Here is a 13901-nt window from a genome sequence, read left to right as displayed (position 1 = left end):
CTCAGCTCCTGGCTTCGGACTATCAATGTGGTCATAGACGATCGCGATGCTGAGAGCCAATAGGCTGGATTCCGTAGCTGGTTGCTACATCTAAGCTAGAAAGTCCAAGTACCCAAGATTCCATGTCTTGGCATTATTAATACCGGAGATGTCTTAAAGGCATGTAGCAATCCGTTAACAGTGTGCCCAAAATGGTTCAATATTGATCTCAAAACAGCACATCAGGGCGCCCTTGGGTCTATACTGCAGCCTATTGCTTAGCCGCAGCGCTTTTATCAGCTCACGAAGGTCTTGGATTTTGATATGGCCCGTTCCTGATGGTGGTATAAGCTTCTACACACAATTCATTGCAGGCAAGCCTAGATGCGACAATTGAACTAACGGGTAGCTTCTTTACACTTGCCTTAGCTTTCCTGTACTCCGCAACAGCCAAATGCGCTAAACTCTAAGTCAAATTGGATTCCACGGTGCCTTGAGGGGCAATCTAGACCAGTCCAGCAAACTAGATGGGAATTCGGCCATGTTCCCATCTGTGGTTCCCATCTGAGATAGGCAAATCGGTGTCAAGCCTTGGGAGTTGGACATGTGATGTTATAGTAGTAAAGAACATGTCAATTCACATCACTGACCATATAGCAAAACTTGAGCCTTGGTGGTAGTGTTACTACCTACATAGATAACACCCTCTGAAGTCCCGCCGATGTCCAACTGAAGAAAATGACAGCGAGGGTAGGGCATGTATTTAGATGGAACTAACAATGGTCTGCTTTCCGAGACCACGCGTGACGATGAAAAAGTCCAGGCGCGGCAATATCCTGTTGACTTAACTTCGCATATTTCGCATCATGCCGTTTCGTGATAATGATACACCTTCTAAGCAGCCACTGGAGGTTAGTGGAGCGGTAATTTGTGGTCATGCTAGTGACTGACATGTTTAACTGGTTGCTGCGTGCTGCTCTCCACTGGGCGAGGTATGTTGGTTACACCCTGGTTGAGAAGAGTCCTAGGACTGTCATATGCCCCCGTGTGTCTCATGTCAGTGGTCACGTTCTTGTTGTGAGCCAAGACGTAGTTGTCACTGTGGAGCTCGTCGTGGAACTCGCCGCTGGTTCTGAACGGATTTTTGCTGCCAGTCTGCTTCTCGCCGCCCAAGGCAAAGCTGACCTTCCCGGCAGCGTTACTGACCGCGTCGGCACCCATAGTCGGCATTTTCTTGGCAGTCTCAGCAGTGCTATGAGATGCGTTCACAGTGGCAGTTTTGGCACCCGTGGTTAGGTCGAATGCTCTTTGTGTTCCACTCTGTACCGTGTCCCCGATATTCTTACTTGCGCTGCTGGCTGTACTCATGGTTGCCTCCTTGGCGTTGGAGGACATGTTTCCGGCCGCATTCAAACCGCTCTGCGTCTTGTCTCCAATTGTTTCTGCGGCACCTTTAGCCGTGTCCACGGTGGTATCTTTGACGTTTGTGGCCGTTTCTGCCGTGTTACGTTTCCCGCTTTGGAACTTTTCGCCCAGCGCTCGTTTTGCGTCCAAAGCTGCATCGCGCCCGCTAACCGACAGCCTTGTGAGTTTCTCTTTACCATCTTTCCCAAGTCTCACGCTACTTTCAGCAGCAGTGTTGGCCAATTCTCCAGCATGTACTCTCGCATCATAAGCCAGCTCGCGACCTCGAGGAGAGGTCATGAGAGGAATAATGTACATTGAGGTCAAGCCAAGAATAGCCATAGAAAATGGGGACATGACTTTCAGAAGCCAGAACAAGCTGGTGCATCCTAGTAGAGCCTACCGAATTATTAGCGCAACATGAAAAGGCATCGAGATCTACAAGCCACGTACAGTAAAGGTTTTGTCAAGGTCCTGCCCAAACATGATTCTTTGAGCTTGTACAACGGCATACTGGATAAAATCATGGATGTCCTTCAAGGTAGCGTTGAGCGTCGACTCTGGCAGTCTTCTGTACTCCTTTGGTCGTAGTCGAGCAACAAGAGTATTGTCGCCAAATGCTCTACCGGCATATTCTGTGACCCAAACAGCTGGTAGGATAAATATTAGCTTGGAATATCCAGCCAGGTTATTGTTTTACTCAATGCTTACCCCCAAGCCCGGTAGCTGCGAGCTTTAGGGCCAGTTGTGTCAAAGGTAGATAGTGAGCCCCAACCAGGATGCCTAGGAGGCCAAGGTATGAGCCGATTGAGTGGACGGGATCTTCCCACTGTGGCCATCTACGTCAGTGGAAGTTGTACTTTCTGTTGTTTCGAAACCCACGTTGATATACTTGTAGAGACTGTCTCGGTGGGCTTCACCGCCACTACTGTCAGTTCGTGATCACCTTGTGGATTATTCGAAGATTTTTGCGTACACATAATCTCCTTCAATGGACCATTTCGTACATCATCCTGGCCCATGCCGGACATATCGGTACCCCCAGAAGACATACCAAGTGCATTGGCAGCTACAAAGAACTGAAGTCAGTGAGTGTTGGATGAGGAGCTTCCCCAGATCTTTTTACTCATACCTGTAGTCTGTTTCTGATCCAATTCATGTGTCCCATCCGCTTGGACAGGAACAACGACGTATTTTTGTCCGCTCATGTTGAGAGTGTTGGCCATCATGTGCCTCGGCGAAGTTATTATTCAAGACAGTTATCTTGATGAAATCTGATGTATTTATATGATTCTAAAGAAGAGTATGTGGTCTTCTAAATGTGCAGAGCTCTCGCTATTTGAGAGATAGCAATGACCTATTGCAAAATGACGTACGAGGCCTATACGTCCGTTTTGGCGATAAATGGTGAGACATTATGACGACTCCTTGACAGGAGTCAGTTAAGAAGCGGTCGTCATTGTAGGTCGCCTCCATGCGGTGCGGATACTGCCGCTCTGCCGATGCTAAGACATGAATGTTGAGCAAATAGAGCTTGATTAAGCGCCTGGAAAGTGACAGCGATTACCGACAGCAAGTTAGCCAATGAGTGATTAGTAGTAATCTCTGATTGCCAAGGCCACCTTTGAACTGCAATTGTGGGCTATCTGTCAAGCGTGGCAGCACCCGCGCGGCATCCTTGTAGGTGCTAATATGCACTGGCATCGTCATAGAAATTGCCAGATCACTCAACTATTGCGTCCTGTCATGCCCTGGGGAATAAGGACGAAATGTTTTACACAGTGATAGGGCAATTCAGATCAGGTTTCTGGTAGACCGGCTAGTGTCAAACCATCTGCAGCCCACGGTCATGGCGGAACTATGACAGCTATTGATCAGCGCAAAAGGTTTACCGGCTGCCCCCTAATACGTCAATACGCTAGAGCTCCATGTCATGTTTAGGCCTAATCGAGCCCCTTTCTAGCGTCCCAGATTACCACCAACGTCCCTTGGTGTGATTTTGGGCATTCGCCAGAAGCTGAGTCAACTGTATGTCTGCATTATCGGATAGCGATGTTTACCCCCTATTCACCTTGCATATAGCTCTACAAATTATCAAGGCCGCTTATTTGCAGCTTTGGGGGTCTCTGGCGAGGCCAAACGACATAGCCACCCTCGCTTGAGTAGAGATAAGAACAATCTTTGGCAGCCGTTAGAAATCATCTGTAAGCAACCAAAATAGCATAATATGTAGCATGTATCGCGCTGAAATAATGTGACTAGGCTAAGTTGGGGGTAGCTGGCATTCTCACACCTAGAAGGCTGTTCATTTTGTTGAAGGTAAGCGTTCATGGATGCTTTATGAACAAGGACGGCGACTGTCTTGTGAAAAATACACTGGCTTGATGGAGTGCTTTACGAAAGCCCCAAACTCTTGAGCAATATCGTCAACGTCTAATTAGGAGCATACCAAGGTCACACTAAGACTCTTGGCGTGGACGCATAGGGCCTATGTTTACCGACATAGTCCAACAAGGCGTCGTTCTGTTCCCTGGAATCCACTATAGAACCTCACGGAAATCCCGTCAATGGGACGCGCGTTCGAACGATTATTTTTGACAGTGCGGAAGTGCCGAAGCGCTTGGACAGGGAAGCTTCTGGGTCATCCACCAAGAAGAACTATTGGAGTTCGAGGTCGATCATTGCGTTTGATGGATGCTCTCACGTAGAGCCATCTGGTTTACATCCCTAAGCCTATCCCAATGTTTCATTAGCTCATAAGCCTTACCAAATATGAACATACCAAAATGCGCAGCAATCACCGCTCAGTGCAAGAGCCAATGGCTGAATACCCATGTCACTACTGCATATACATTGCATTGTATCTCAGGAAAATGCATCAAATAGTGACTGTTCTATAGAAACTTGAAGTATAATAATAACACAATCGAAAAGCCAATCTGAACGCATCGCACTGCTCGGTCTCCGTTAGAGCGGAAGGGTATAACGCACAAGCGAACAGTTGGGCTTAAGCAGTAGCCGAGCTGGTAGGGGCAGGCATGCTCATGCTGCCGCTGGGAACACCGCTAGGACTGCCGCTGGGGCCGCCGCTGCCGCTATCGGGGCCACCACCCATGGAGAAGTCGCCGTTGTCCTGGCCACCGCCCTCGTAGTAGATAGCAGCGGGGCTGGTGTACTCGGAATAAGTGGCATTGATACCGAAGGAAATCCAAGCAAAGATACCGTCCTCAACGCTGTCACCGAGAAGAGTGTACTCCATGATGGGATCAACACCGTCAGCCTCACCCTCGAGGATATCATCGCCGCTGTTCAAGGTGAGCTCCTGCTCGTTGGTGGTGTAAGGAGCAGTGGCCTCGACAGCCGAGATGAGAGTCTGGTCGAAGAAAGTCTGCCCGACGTGAGAATCGGTGGTGTTGATGCCGATAGTTCCGTTGCACTTCTGAGTGGCATCAAGGTGAACCATGGTGTGGATGTGAGTAGCACGACCGGTGTAGTGACCCGGGAACACGGTCTCGAACTGGGCGACGCCGTCGGTGTCGGTCTTGGCAATGCCACGGAGCCAGGTGGAGTCAAGGCCACCCTGGCCGGTGCTGGAGACACCGGAGTAGACACCAGTGGCGTTGCAGTGCCAGATCTCCAGGTAGGCGTTAGGGATGGGCTCGCAGGTGTTCACATCGATCACCTGATAGTCGGCGACAACATCGACACCGGTCTGGGACTCGCGGATATCTCGGCGGACATACTCGCCAGAGACGTCTAGGCGATTATCAGTTTTGGGTCCCCCGTCACTGACGTTCCGGCTTGATTATTGTCGAAACTTACAGTAAGGTCCCTGGGTGGTCTCAGGGGTGAGCACACAGGAGTTGTAGTCGGCGAACAGGGTGGCGGCATCAGTATTCTGCGAATAGCCGGCGCTGGTCTTGTTGTGGTCCGTAGCGAGGACAGAGTCGAATGTGATGTCTCTCTTCTTCAGGCCACCTAGGATAAAACTGTTAGGTCGATTATTGCTATTATGTAAATTCGGATTATCATACGCTTGGCACGGGCCTTGTTGGCGGCGGCAGTACGACGGGCAATGTTGCGGTCCGAGATACCGCGGGCCTTGAGCTTGGAGGCACAGTGGCTCAGATCGGACCGAGCGACGTTGTTGAGGAACGAGCGGCGTTCGGCAATTTCTTGGGTCAGATCGTGGCCGGGGTGCGCAACGGCCGAGCTTGACAGCAAAGCCAGGCCGGAGACAGCAGTGGTGATGAAACGCATCTTGATATAGTTATGATATAACGACAGATGTGAGAATGGTAGATGAATCAACGAAAGGCGCAGGCGTGGCTGGGTAGAGAATGGAACTTGATGGTGGGATTGATGTTGTGGTAGTGAGCGAGACACTGCTCGTTATATACTTCAGATTTTCTACACACTATTTACACGACGTATATCATACAAAAAGTCTTGGCATACTGGGGAGCAAGATGATGAAGGGGAATTTGGTCGTCATGGCGGAGTTCAGATTACGCGTTTCTGGGGACTCACTGACGATAATGAACAAGCAATTACTGCTAAGACTGCCAAGACTTCCTAACGAGTTCTCCACGAGTTGGTGATGCTGGCAAGAAAGCAGGAGGAGAAACAACCAGCGGCAGTCAAATCTCCTGGTGCATTGAAACAAGCCTGTGCGTCCCACTGGCCGCCCCGTCAGCCACGTCTTCCAGGCGTCCTATGGGGCTCTGCTGGCCAATGCCGGGTCCACTCCTGTTGTCCGCAGCCCTCTGTGGCCAACGACAGCAGTGCAATTATTCAACCCCGACCCACAGCGCCAGGGGCCGCGCCAACGTCTAGCCCGTCTAGCGGGAGACAGCCCCCAACAACCCGTCCTCTGCCGCGTAAGCTTGTTCTCCATCCCTAAATTGTCGCCTCGGTTGGGGTCCTTTTTCTTTGTCTGGCCCTGCCCGCGCTCCCTCTTTGTCTCTGCGGAGCTACTGTGTATGTCTCTTAAGACACATTACGCTAGAGCTTGCGAAGGCTCGCCGATGGCATCACTGGCGGCATGTTTTCGGTTAATTGAGTGCGCTCTCCCATGTGACCTAGTCATGATGTCTGGCGTTTCGGGATGTGGTACGTGGAGGTGCCCACCACCCGCAGTCGAGTTACGCGAAATGGTATACGCAAACAATTCGCCTTACAGTTGGGTTATGTGATTATGACAGTCTATAATCAGGCTTCAAGCCAGTGATGGTGGATTACACTGGGCAAGACTGCGCAATCAAGATATGCAGGATAAATCAGACTGCAAGCGCTCTACCTAGTCGGTTTTTGCTGTGGGCATGTGATATATGGGCACTAGCACCGATGACAATGGGAAGACAACCTGTTGGGGGGAGAAACGTAGACAAGATATACCGAGACTACCTAGGTACCAGTGTACATAACTCAACTCGGATCCTTCTTATAAGTTTAAGAGACAGAAGGAGCTTATTCGTGACTACTTCACAAGAATCAGGCCTTCCTTGGTGCAAGCCACTTTCCCCTGGTGGAAGCCACTTTCTCCTGGTGGGAAACAAGTCGGCTGCAAGACCTTCACGAACGTTTGTTCTTTATTATGGTGCAAAACTGCCGATTCAGTAAGTGGTCATGACGCCGGCTCGTCTTAGGGGCCGTGTAACGACTACACGTACTTTCTGCCGCTAGCACGCACTAAATCGGTTCTGAACGCAAGGATGTGGCATTTTTAAGTATGAATCGTTCTAGGCCGCCTAATTCTGATTACACCGATTGACTAACTTACAAGATTGATCATGCTGGACAGACTTTTGGTTGAAAAAATGAGGCCTGCAGAATGCCGCAGATTGTCTAGGGATAGGAGATCAGCCCAATGAGTCCCTGGTAAGTACACGGTCCTCAGCATTGATGCAAGATGGCCATTCAGAAAGCTAGGACTGCTGTAGGGTCTCGAAGCCATGTGATCGACACAGTCAAATATGCTTACCCAATAGCTGAGGTCGATCCGGATATGCAATCTGCCGCAAATTTATAAGCTCAGCATTTAACGCGCACCAGTGCATGCATCCCGATGTTGCATCAAATTAAACTCCTTGGGAAAATCTGTTGCGAGATAGGAGTATAAATATTCCCCTCCACAAGCTGTTCTCCGATCAGGATCGCTGCAGTAATCACACTGTTTCAAATTCGTCGATTCTTCTTCTTCAGAGGGAAGAGATCCTCAAGTTTGGGCCCGTCATCCGGAGGACATGTTGCCCTTCAGGTAGCTCAACCTGAACTACAAGTGAAATTTCGAAGGGCAAATAAACAAGTCGACGGGACCATACGTCTTCTGCACGCAAGACCTTCATCGTTTCAGTTGGGTGGTCTCATCAGGAGGACGGACATCCAGAGAGCGTTTATTTACGACACTCCAGGCTGGCACGAGATTCATGCCAGTTTCGGTTCCCAGCTCATCTTTGAAAGCACCAAATTCGATATTGCAGCTTATTTCCGTACTTGTTCTCACAGTCTTGCACGCTACAAAAAGCAATACGTCTGTATGGGGTGCCAAATTGATGTAATAGTCTAACGCGGACGGGCGCTCAATAAAGGAGAATTACATGCTTCGCCTTGAACATATGACACTCTGTTCGAGGCTTGTTGTCCCGCTTCCTATGGAATCCCCTAGCCAACCGCTTCGTACTGAGATCATAAGGCCTTGAAGCCTGTGATGGGGAACTGCATCTCAGATAGTAAGCAACGCATGTGTCTTATCTACATGGCAGAAATTCGAAAAGCTGAGCAGGACGTGGGGCACGCATTGTGGGGGTTACATCGCCAATCCCTGTAGTTAAATGCACACCCACGTTCCGGTGCTTAATGTGTGAAGCCTTGCATCATTAGTACAATCGATGATCGACTCTAGCGTGGAACATATATTTAGACCGTAGTACAAAGCTAGTCGTCGTTTGCACTCGGTTCTCCTAGCTTTTATAGTATTTCTATGTTGAAGGCGTGGTGGGTAAGAGTATGTTGCCAAAGCGAGACTCTGCCAGTCTATACTTTGGGCAGCATGTGCTACAGCTCAATATTCCCCCCAGAAAGCGGGCAATAGTCTTCCTCGTCAGGAAATACAATGTCGCAAAGCGATTCTTCAGTTTGGAAAGTATCGAGACCAGCCATAATTTCCCTATAGTTGTTCGAACCAGTCAGTATTCGTCAACGCATTCCGGTTGCCAATCACTTACTTGTCAGTCGCTAGGACTTCAAGTCCTGGGATGCAATCTATCAGAGCAACGATCATAAACGAGCCAATGAAAGACCACGTGAAGCCCACAAGGACCTCAACGACCTGCACCCAAAGTTGCCGTATATTACCATCAAAAAAGACACCGCCATCGACGACGACTCCACCATAGGCTGCAACTTCCTTTTGCGCGAAGAGGCCTGTTGCAACGGTGGCCAGTACACCCCCAACGCAGTGAGTAGCGAAAGTGTCGCCGTTGTCGACCCAACGCCAACGTCGGGCGAAATCTGTGGACTTGATCCTTAAAGCTTGACGACACACAACGGCGCCAAGGATGCCGAAGAAGAAGGCCGTAGGCATATCAATGAAACCGGCTGACGGAGTGATCATTACCAATCCCGATATAGCGCCCATGAAGGTCGAGTCCAGGGACCACTTTCCGGTTTCGAAGTACGTGATGCAGGCCCAGGTCAAAGCTCCCGACGAAGCGCACAGATTTGTCACACATAGTGCCATCACAGATTGAAAGTTCAGCGCCAAGGTGGTGCCGGCATCAAAAGCGAGCCACGAGCCCCAGATTATAATCAAAGCGATCAACTGACCAAAGGAGTTCCCTGGCCGGTGGAGTCGAATGTGCGTGGGTGTCCGATAGTCAGACCGGCGAGAGCGGAAGATCGGGTAGGAGAGGTAGAGGCTGATTGCTGTCGCAGTTGCCCCGGAGCAGACGTGAACAGGTGTACCTATACGAGAGTGTATTAGTATTCATCATCGGACTTCTAACAGACGCACTTACCACCCGCAAAGTCTAAAACCCCTAGCCCTTCACCGAGGAAACCGCCTCCCCAAACCATGTGTGCCAGAGGACAATAAATGAGCGTCGACCACAACTAGGCATGGTAGTTCAGTACAAGAACTCAGCAGACTGCGGTTAGACCTACAAGAATGAATGGGATGACCGGTAGGAGTCTACCTCTCTCACAAAAGCCGCCGACAGCGATCGCGCACACAGTGGCCTCGAAAACGAGTTGAAACTCGCTAAAGAGTATCGCAGGTATAGTTCCAACAGGCTCCGACAGCACCCCGCGGTGAAAGGTATACTGGAAGTCACCAAAGACGTAGCCACCCTCACCATAAGCTAAGGTATAACCGATTACAAACCATTGTATCGAGCAGGTAGCAATCGTGAGAACAGCAGGCATAACAGAAGCTAAGCCATTGCGCTTCCAGGAGTAACCTCCGTACGCGATCCCAACCTAATGTTGTAAGCCACGTGCTAGGTTCAGCGGTTGAGCGCCGGATATAGGCAAGGCAAGTCTCACAGTTGGGACAATGGTCCAGCAAAAGACGGTACAGACAAGAATAAAGACAGTGTCGGTCTTGTCACACTCGTCCCACGCTGCAAGTACCTGGGCTGCCATCGTCAAAGGCCGGGAAACGGATGCAAGAGAGAGTACGGCCCTCAAATCGGGAGACTTGAGTTGAGAAGCTGCCGCATTTCAATTGCTTATCCCTGACCTTCAACACCATACCTGGCCATGGCTCCACTTGCATTATCGCTCCTGAGGCCCCGTCATGATTGAGCTGCTTATCGTCCAGCTGAAGCTCCCCTTGTTGGAGCTTCACGGCATATGATGTGGAGAAGACCGTCCTGCTCCGCTTCGAGTTTAGATTCTGGACTTTTTGCCTTGAAGCGGCTTAGCTGAACCGGACCCCTGAGACTCGCTTACAAGGGTAGCTGACTGTGAAATGGCCCTTGCCCGAACAGGAAAAAATGCTTATCTTCAGGCAAGGGTTGCTCTGGCTATCAGGTCAATTGGTTATCAGGTCAGTGGTACCCTAGCCTCGGCGAACCTTGAGCTGGCCGCATGGTTGGGTGTCTCATAGAGTATCATTGGATTGGTGAGAAGACGCCACTAACTTTGTTGCCTCAGGGCAATTGGCTCCCGGTAACGATATGCATTTTAGACCTAGCCTCCCCCGCGCCTGTTCTGAGAATGCGTCAAACATAAAGCAATGTCTCCTTCACACATACCATGCCCGAAAGCAAATAGTTAATCAAGCTTTCTTACCACAATATCGAGCACCGATTTACTTGTTCAATCCAGCCTAGGCGTGCTTCTGCACCACGATGACTTTGGAGGAGAAGAAGGCTGCTGCGGCAGAGCAGCAAGTGCCCGTGCAAGAGGTGCAGTTAGGGACCGTTCATGACCTACAGAACCTCAACGCGCTTGGGTATAAGGCAGAGCTTCGTCGTAACAGGTCTATGTTCACGTTGCTTTTCCAGTCTCTAGCTATCGCAGCTGTAAGCAGCACAGAAACCACACTTCAGCGCGGGCCGTGTAACTAACAGCTCCCAGATTCCATATGGTTTTGGTGGTCCTCTGATAAGCGCCATCTACGGTGGTGGTAGGCTATCCTGCTAAAACAAGGAAGGTAAATGCGCTGACAAGGATTTCCAAGGTCAACTACCTATGTTTGTAGGCTGGATTGTCGTTCTCGTCTTAGATGAAGCGGTAGCTGTTTCGCTTGGGGAGCTTGCTTCCAAATACCCAACGTCAGCGGGACCATACTACTGGTCTTTCCAACTGGCGAGTCCCAAGTACCGGACAGTACTTTCTTTCATCACAGGATGGACTTGGCTCATCGGAAACTGGACCATCACCCTTTCGGTTAACTTCGGATTCGCTTCATTAATTGCAGCGTCTGTCGCCCTCTATCTTCCAGAGTTTGCGCTAGAAGTTACATCGTGGCAGCTGTTGCTCATATTCTACGCTATTACGATTCTAACCTTCTTCATTGTGGCATTCGGCAACAAGCTTCTTCCAATGGTAGATACAATATGCGCAGCGTTCACTGCTATTGCTATCTTCATAGTATTGATCTGCCTTTCCACGAAAGCCGAGGTTGGGAGAAACTCCCCTAGTACTACTTTGGTGCGTGTATATAAGTCTGTGAAAGGAGACACGTGTATTATTGGCTAACGAGGTGCTCCTCTAGGGTGGATATGATACGTCGATTTCGGGCTGGGATGGCTTTTCCTTCTTCATCGGCATGTTGCCTGCCGCATACACGTAAGATGCGACAAGACATAACCGGGCCCGCAGGCAAACTAACAGCTGTCAGGTTCTCGGCGATAGGCATGATATCCTCCATGGCTGAAGAATGCGGTGATCCGACTGTGAAACTTCCAAAGGCAATTTCACTTTGTGTCCCTGTCGGAGGGATTGCAGGACTCTTCTTCGTAAGTTGTTTTACTTGAACAGTTATTAAGGAGAGCCAGCTGTTACTTGTATCTTGTTTGGAGCTCCCACAGGGTTGACACAAAATTTTCTAGATCATTCCAATCTGTGCCACTATGCCAGCTCTTTCGGATATAATCGCCAACTCACCAGTGTCACAAGCGCTCCCGTATATCTTCAGCGCCGTGATGGGTACACCAGGTGGGGGTGTTGGCCTGACAGTCTTGGTGCTAATAATCACACTCTTCTGTTCTATCTCCATTACGGTTGCTGCGTCAAGATGCACCTGGGCGTTTGCAAGAGATCATGCACTCCCTCTATCTCGACTGTGGTCAAAGGTCGATTCACGTCACGGCACTCCGATTTGGGCCTTGGTCCTAACAACAGCGGTGCAAATGCTACTCGGGCTCATAAATTTGGGCTCGTCATCAGCTTTTCTAGCTTTTGTTTCTGTCGGAGTCATGGCCCTCGCTGCCTCATATGGTATTCCGATTGCCATATCCATGTTCCACAAGCGCAGAGAGGTCAATACAGCACGGTGGAGACTGGCAAATAGCCTAGGGTGGGCTGCGAATATTCTGGCAGTTGTGTGGATTTGCTTTGAGATTGTGCTTTTCTCAATGCCAACGGTTCTTCCGGTCACCGAGACTAGCATGAATTATGCTATTGTCGTGTTCCTGGGGTTCATGGCTCTAAGTGCGGTTTGGTACGGAGTTCATGCCCGCAAAGGTATGTCAAATCAAGTTGCTCACACCCTCACAATACTGACCAGTACATTACAGTGTATAAAGGGCCACCCGAGTCTGATGGGCTTGCTGTTGATTCCTAATTCTTTTTATTTCGATAGTTTGGCACTGAAGGACCGGCAGTTGTACAATATGCGCAGGACCAATGCTGGTGTTCAATCTCAATCATGGCCCCTTTTTCGCGAACTGCATGACTGGATGCGCATAATGCGTTGGTACATCTGCCCGATGTGGCCACGTCTTGCGTACCTCCGTCTCTGGCAGCAATTCATCCGGCCCCGTAGGATTCTCTGGATACGTCACCACGTGTGGTTTCAGGTGAGCCTCAGTGTTAGCCCAACCTTTCTCATATTCAGCCTGCCACTGCACTACGTAGTCCAGCCTTTTGATCTTCCATACTCCATCTTCTCGTATGTACTGCAGGGGAAATTTGTCAACTATTATTTTCTTTCCAGACTCCATTGGGCCTGTTATAGACCCATGAAACAGAACTCCAGCATTGTATAGCAGCTCCATACCTCTCTGTAGTCCGTTTGTGCGCATTTAGAAGTATGTAAGACTGGGTGAATACTTGCCTTATTTTCGTACACACCCCCCTCATAAAATTGTTGAGGCAAGCCCTCCGGTTTGTACTCCCGACTTGCATGGTTTCCGCCAGCCAAAAGAGCCCGAAATCTTCCTTGTGCAGTTTTCCCGTCTGAGGACACGGTGACGATGTCCTGCATCTGGAGGTGATCGAGCAAAAAGCCGTACTCGGGGCCCGGCCGCCCTTGCGTGAAGTACTCATGAAACCATGTTTGGTAGAGACGAGCGATGCCCTTGTGGCCCTTGTAAACGCCAGAGAGAAACACTACCTCGCCGTCACGTGAGAAGAGCTGAACAACGTCTGCATATCTGCATACATCGATGTAGTATCCATAGGCAAAATGAAGTTTACGGATGGCGTTGATGTCTTCCAGTTGAAGAACCCGAGACTCCAGCTCGTGCAGTCTATCCTCCAAAGTTTTGGCGCTGGTCATGATCAATCGTGGTAGTTACTTCAAGGGAATGCTTAGGTCTATGATTCCTTTAGTGGTGGTTTGGTCTACCAGAAGTGGTTCCTATTCGACTCAAATCCTTATATGTTTGCTAATTGCCCAGGGCAGATCCATCGCCACAAAATCAACTGCCGACGCAATCTTCGCGATCCTCGTAACGAGTTCAGCCTGCGGGGTGCGGGGAGATCGTAGGTCGGCCTGTTGAGTTATACTTGCTCAGTGGGGAATAGTAAGTCTGCGGGGTAATCGACCATCGGGTGACTACAGGCTG

The 13901-nt window shown here is 49.9% G+C and overlaps 5 protein-coding genes across 5 annotated transcripts; 1 reads left to right on the top strand and 4 right to left on the bottom strand.

The window, feature by feature from the left end:
* Positions 1-918: 918 nt before the first annotated feature.
* On the bottom strand, positions 919-2609 carry JN550_002440 (uncharacterized protein; the record flags this gene model as incomplete). The annotated part of the gene is made up of 6 exons (XM_049313736.1): positions 919-1782; positions 1837-2033; positions 2095-2212; positions 2266-2297; positions 2360-2452; positions 2516-2609. The coding sequence occupies 6 exons, from the start codon at positions 2607-2609 to the stop codon at positions 919-921; spliced, it is 1398 nt and encodes a 465-aa protein (XP_049175731.1).
* Positions 2610-4390: 1781 nt separating this feature from the next.
* On the bottom strand, positions 4391-5643 carry JN550_002439 (uncharacterized protein; the record flags this gene model as incomplete). Its single annotated transcript, XM_049313735.1, has 3 exons — positions 4391-5139; positions 5206-5361; positions 5418-5643. The coding sequence occupies 3 exons, from the start codon at positions 5641-5643 to the stop codon at positions 4391-4393; spliced, it is 1131 nt and encodes a 376-aa protein (XP_049175730.1).
* Positions 5644-8439: 2796 nt separating this feature from the next.
* Positions 8440-10026, bottom strand: JN550_002438 (uncharacterized protein; the record flags this gene model as incomplete). The annotated part of the gene is made up of 5 exons (XM_049313733.1): positions 8440-8551; positions 8610-9348; positions 9402-9495; positions 9547-9861; positions 9928-10026. 5 exons carry the CDS (start codon positions 10024-10026, stop codon positions 8440-8442), a joined length of 1359 nt encoding a protein of 452 aa, XP_049175729.1.
* A 710-nt stretch (positions 10027-10736) lies between these two features.
* JN550_002437 (uncharacterized protein) lies at positions 10737-12676 on the top strand (the record flags this gene model as incomplete). The annotated part of the gene is made up of 7 exons (XM_049313732.1): positions 10737-10910; positions 10966-11014; positions 11069-11541; positions 11606-11679; positions 11732-11849; positions 11943-12576; positions 12630-12676. The coding sequence occupies 7 exons, from the start codon at positions 10737-10739 to the stop codon at positions 12674-12676; spliced, it is 1569 nt and encodes a 522-aa protein (XP_049175728.1).
* An 82-nt stretch (positions 12677-12758) lies between these two features.
* On the bottom strand, positions 12759-13612 carry JN550_002436 (uncharacterized protein; the record flags this gene model as incomplete). The annotated part of the gene is made up of 2 exons (XM_049313731.1): positions 12759-13060; positions 13186-13612. 2 exons carry the CDS (start codon positions 13610-13612, stop codon positions 12759-12761), a joined length of 729 nt encoding a protein of 242 aa, XP_049175727.1.
* Between the last annotated feature and the right edge of the window lie 289 nt (positions 13613-13901).

This window comes from Neoarthrinium moseri (genome assembly GCF_022829205.1).
Source record: "Neoarthrinium moseri strain CBS 164.80 chromosome Unknown scaffold5_Wmoseri_CBS_16480, whole genome shotgun sequence".
Taxonomy (NCBI): Eukaryota; Fungi; Ascomycota; class Sordariomycetes; order Amphisphaeriales; family Apiosporaceae; genus Neoarthrinium; species Neoarthrinium moseri.
The sequence above is the reverse complement of the archived record's forward strand: the minus strand, read 5'-3'. Positions and strand labels throughout refer to the sequence as shown.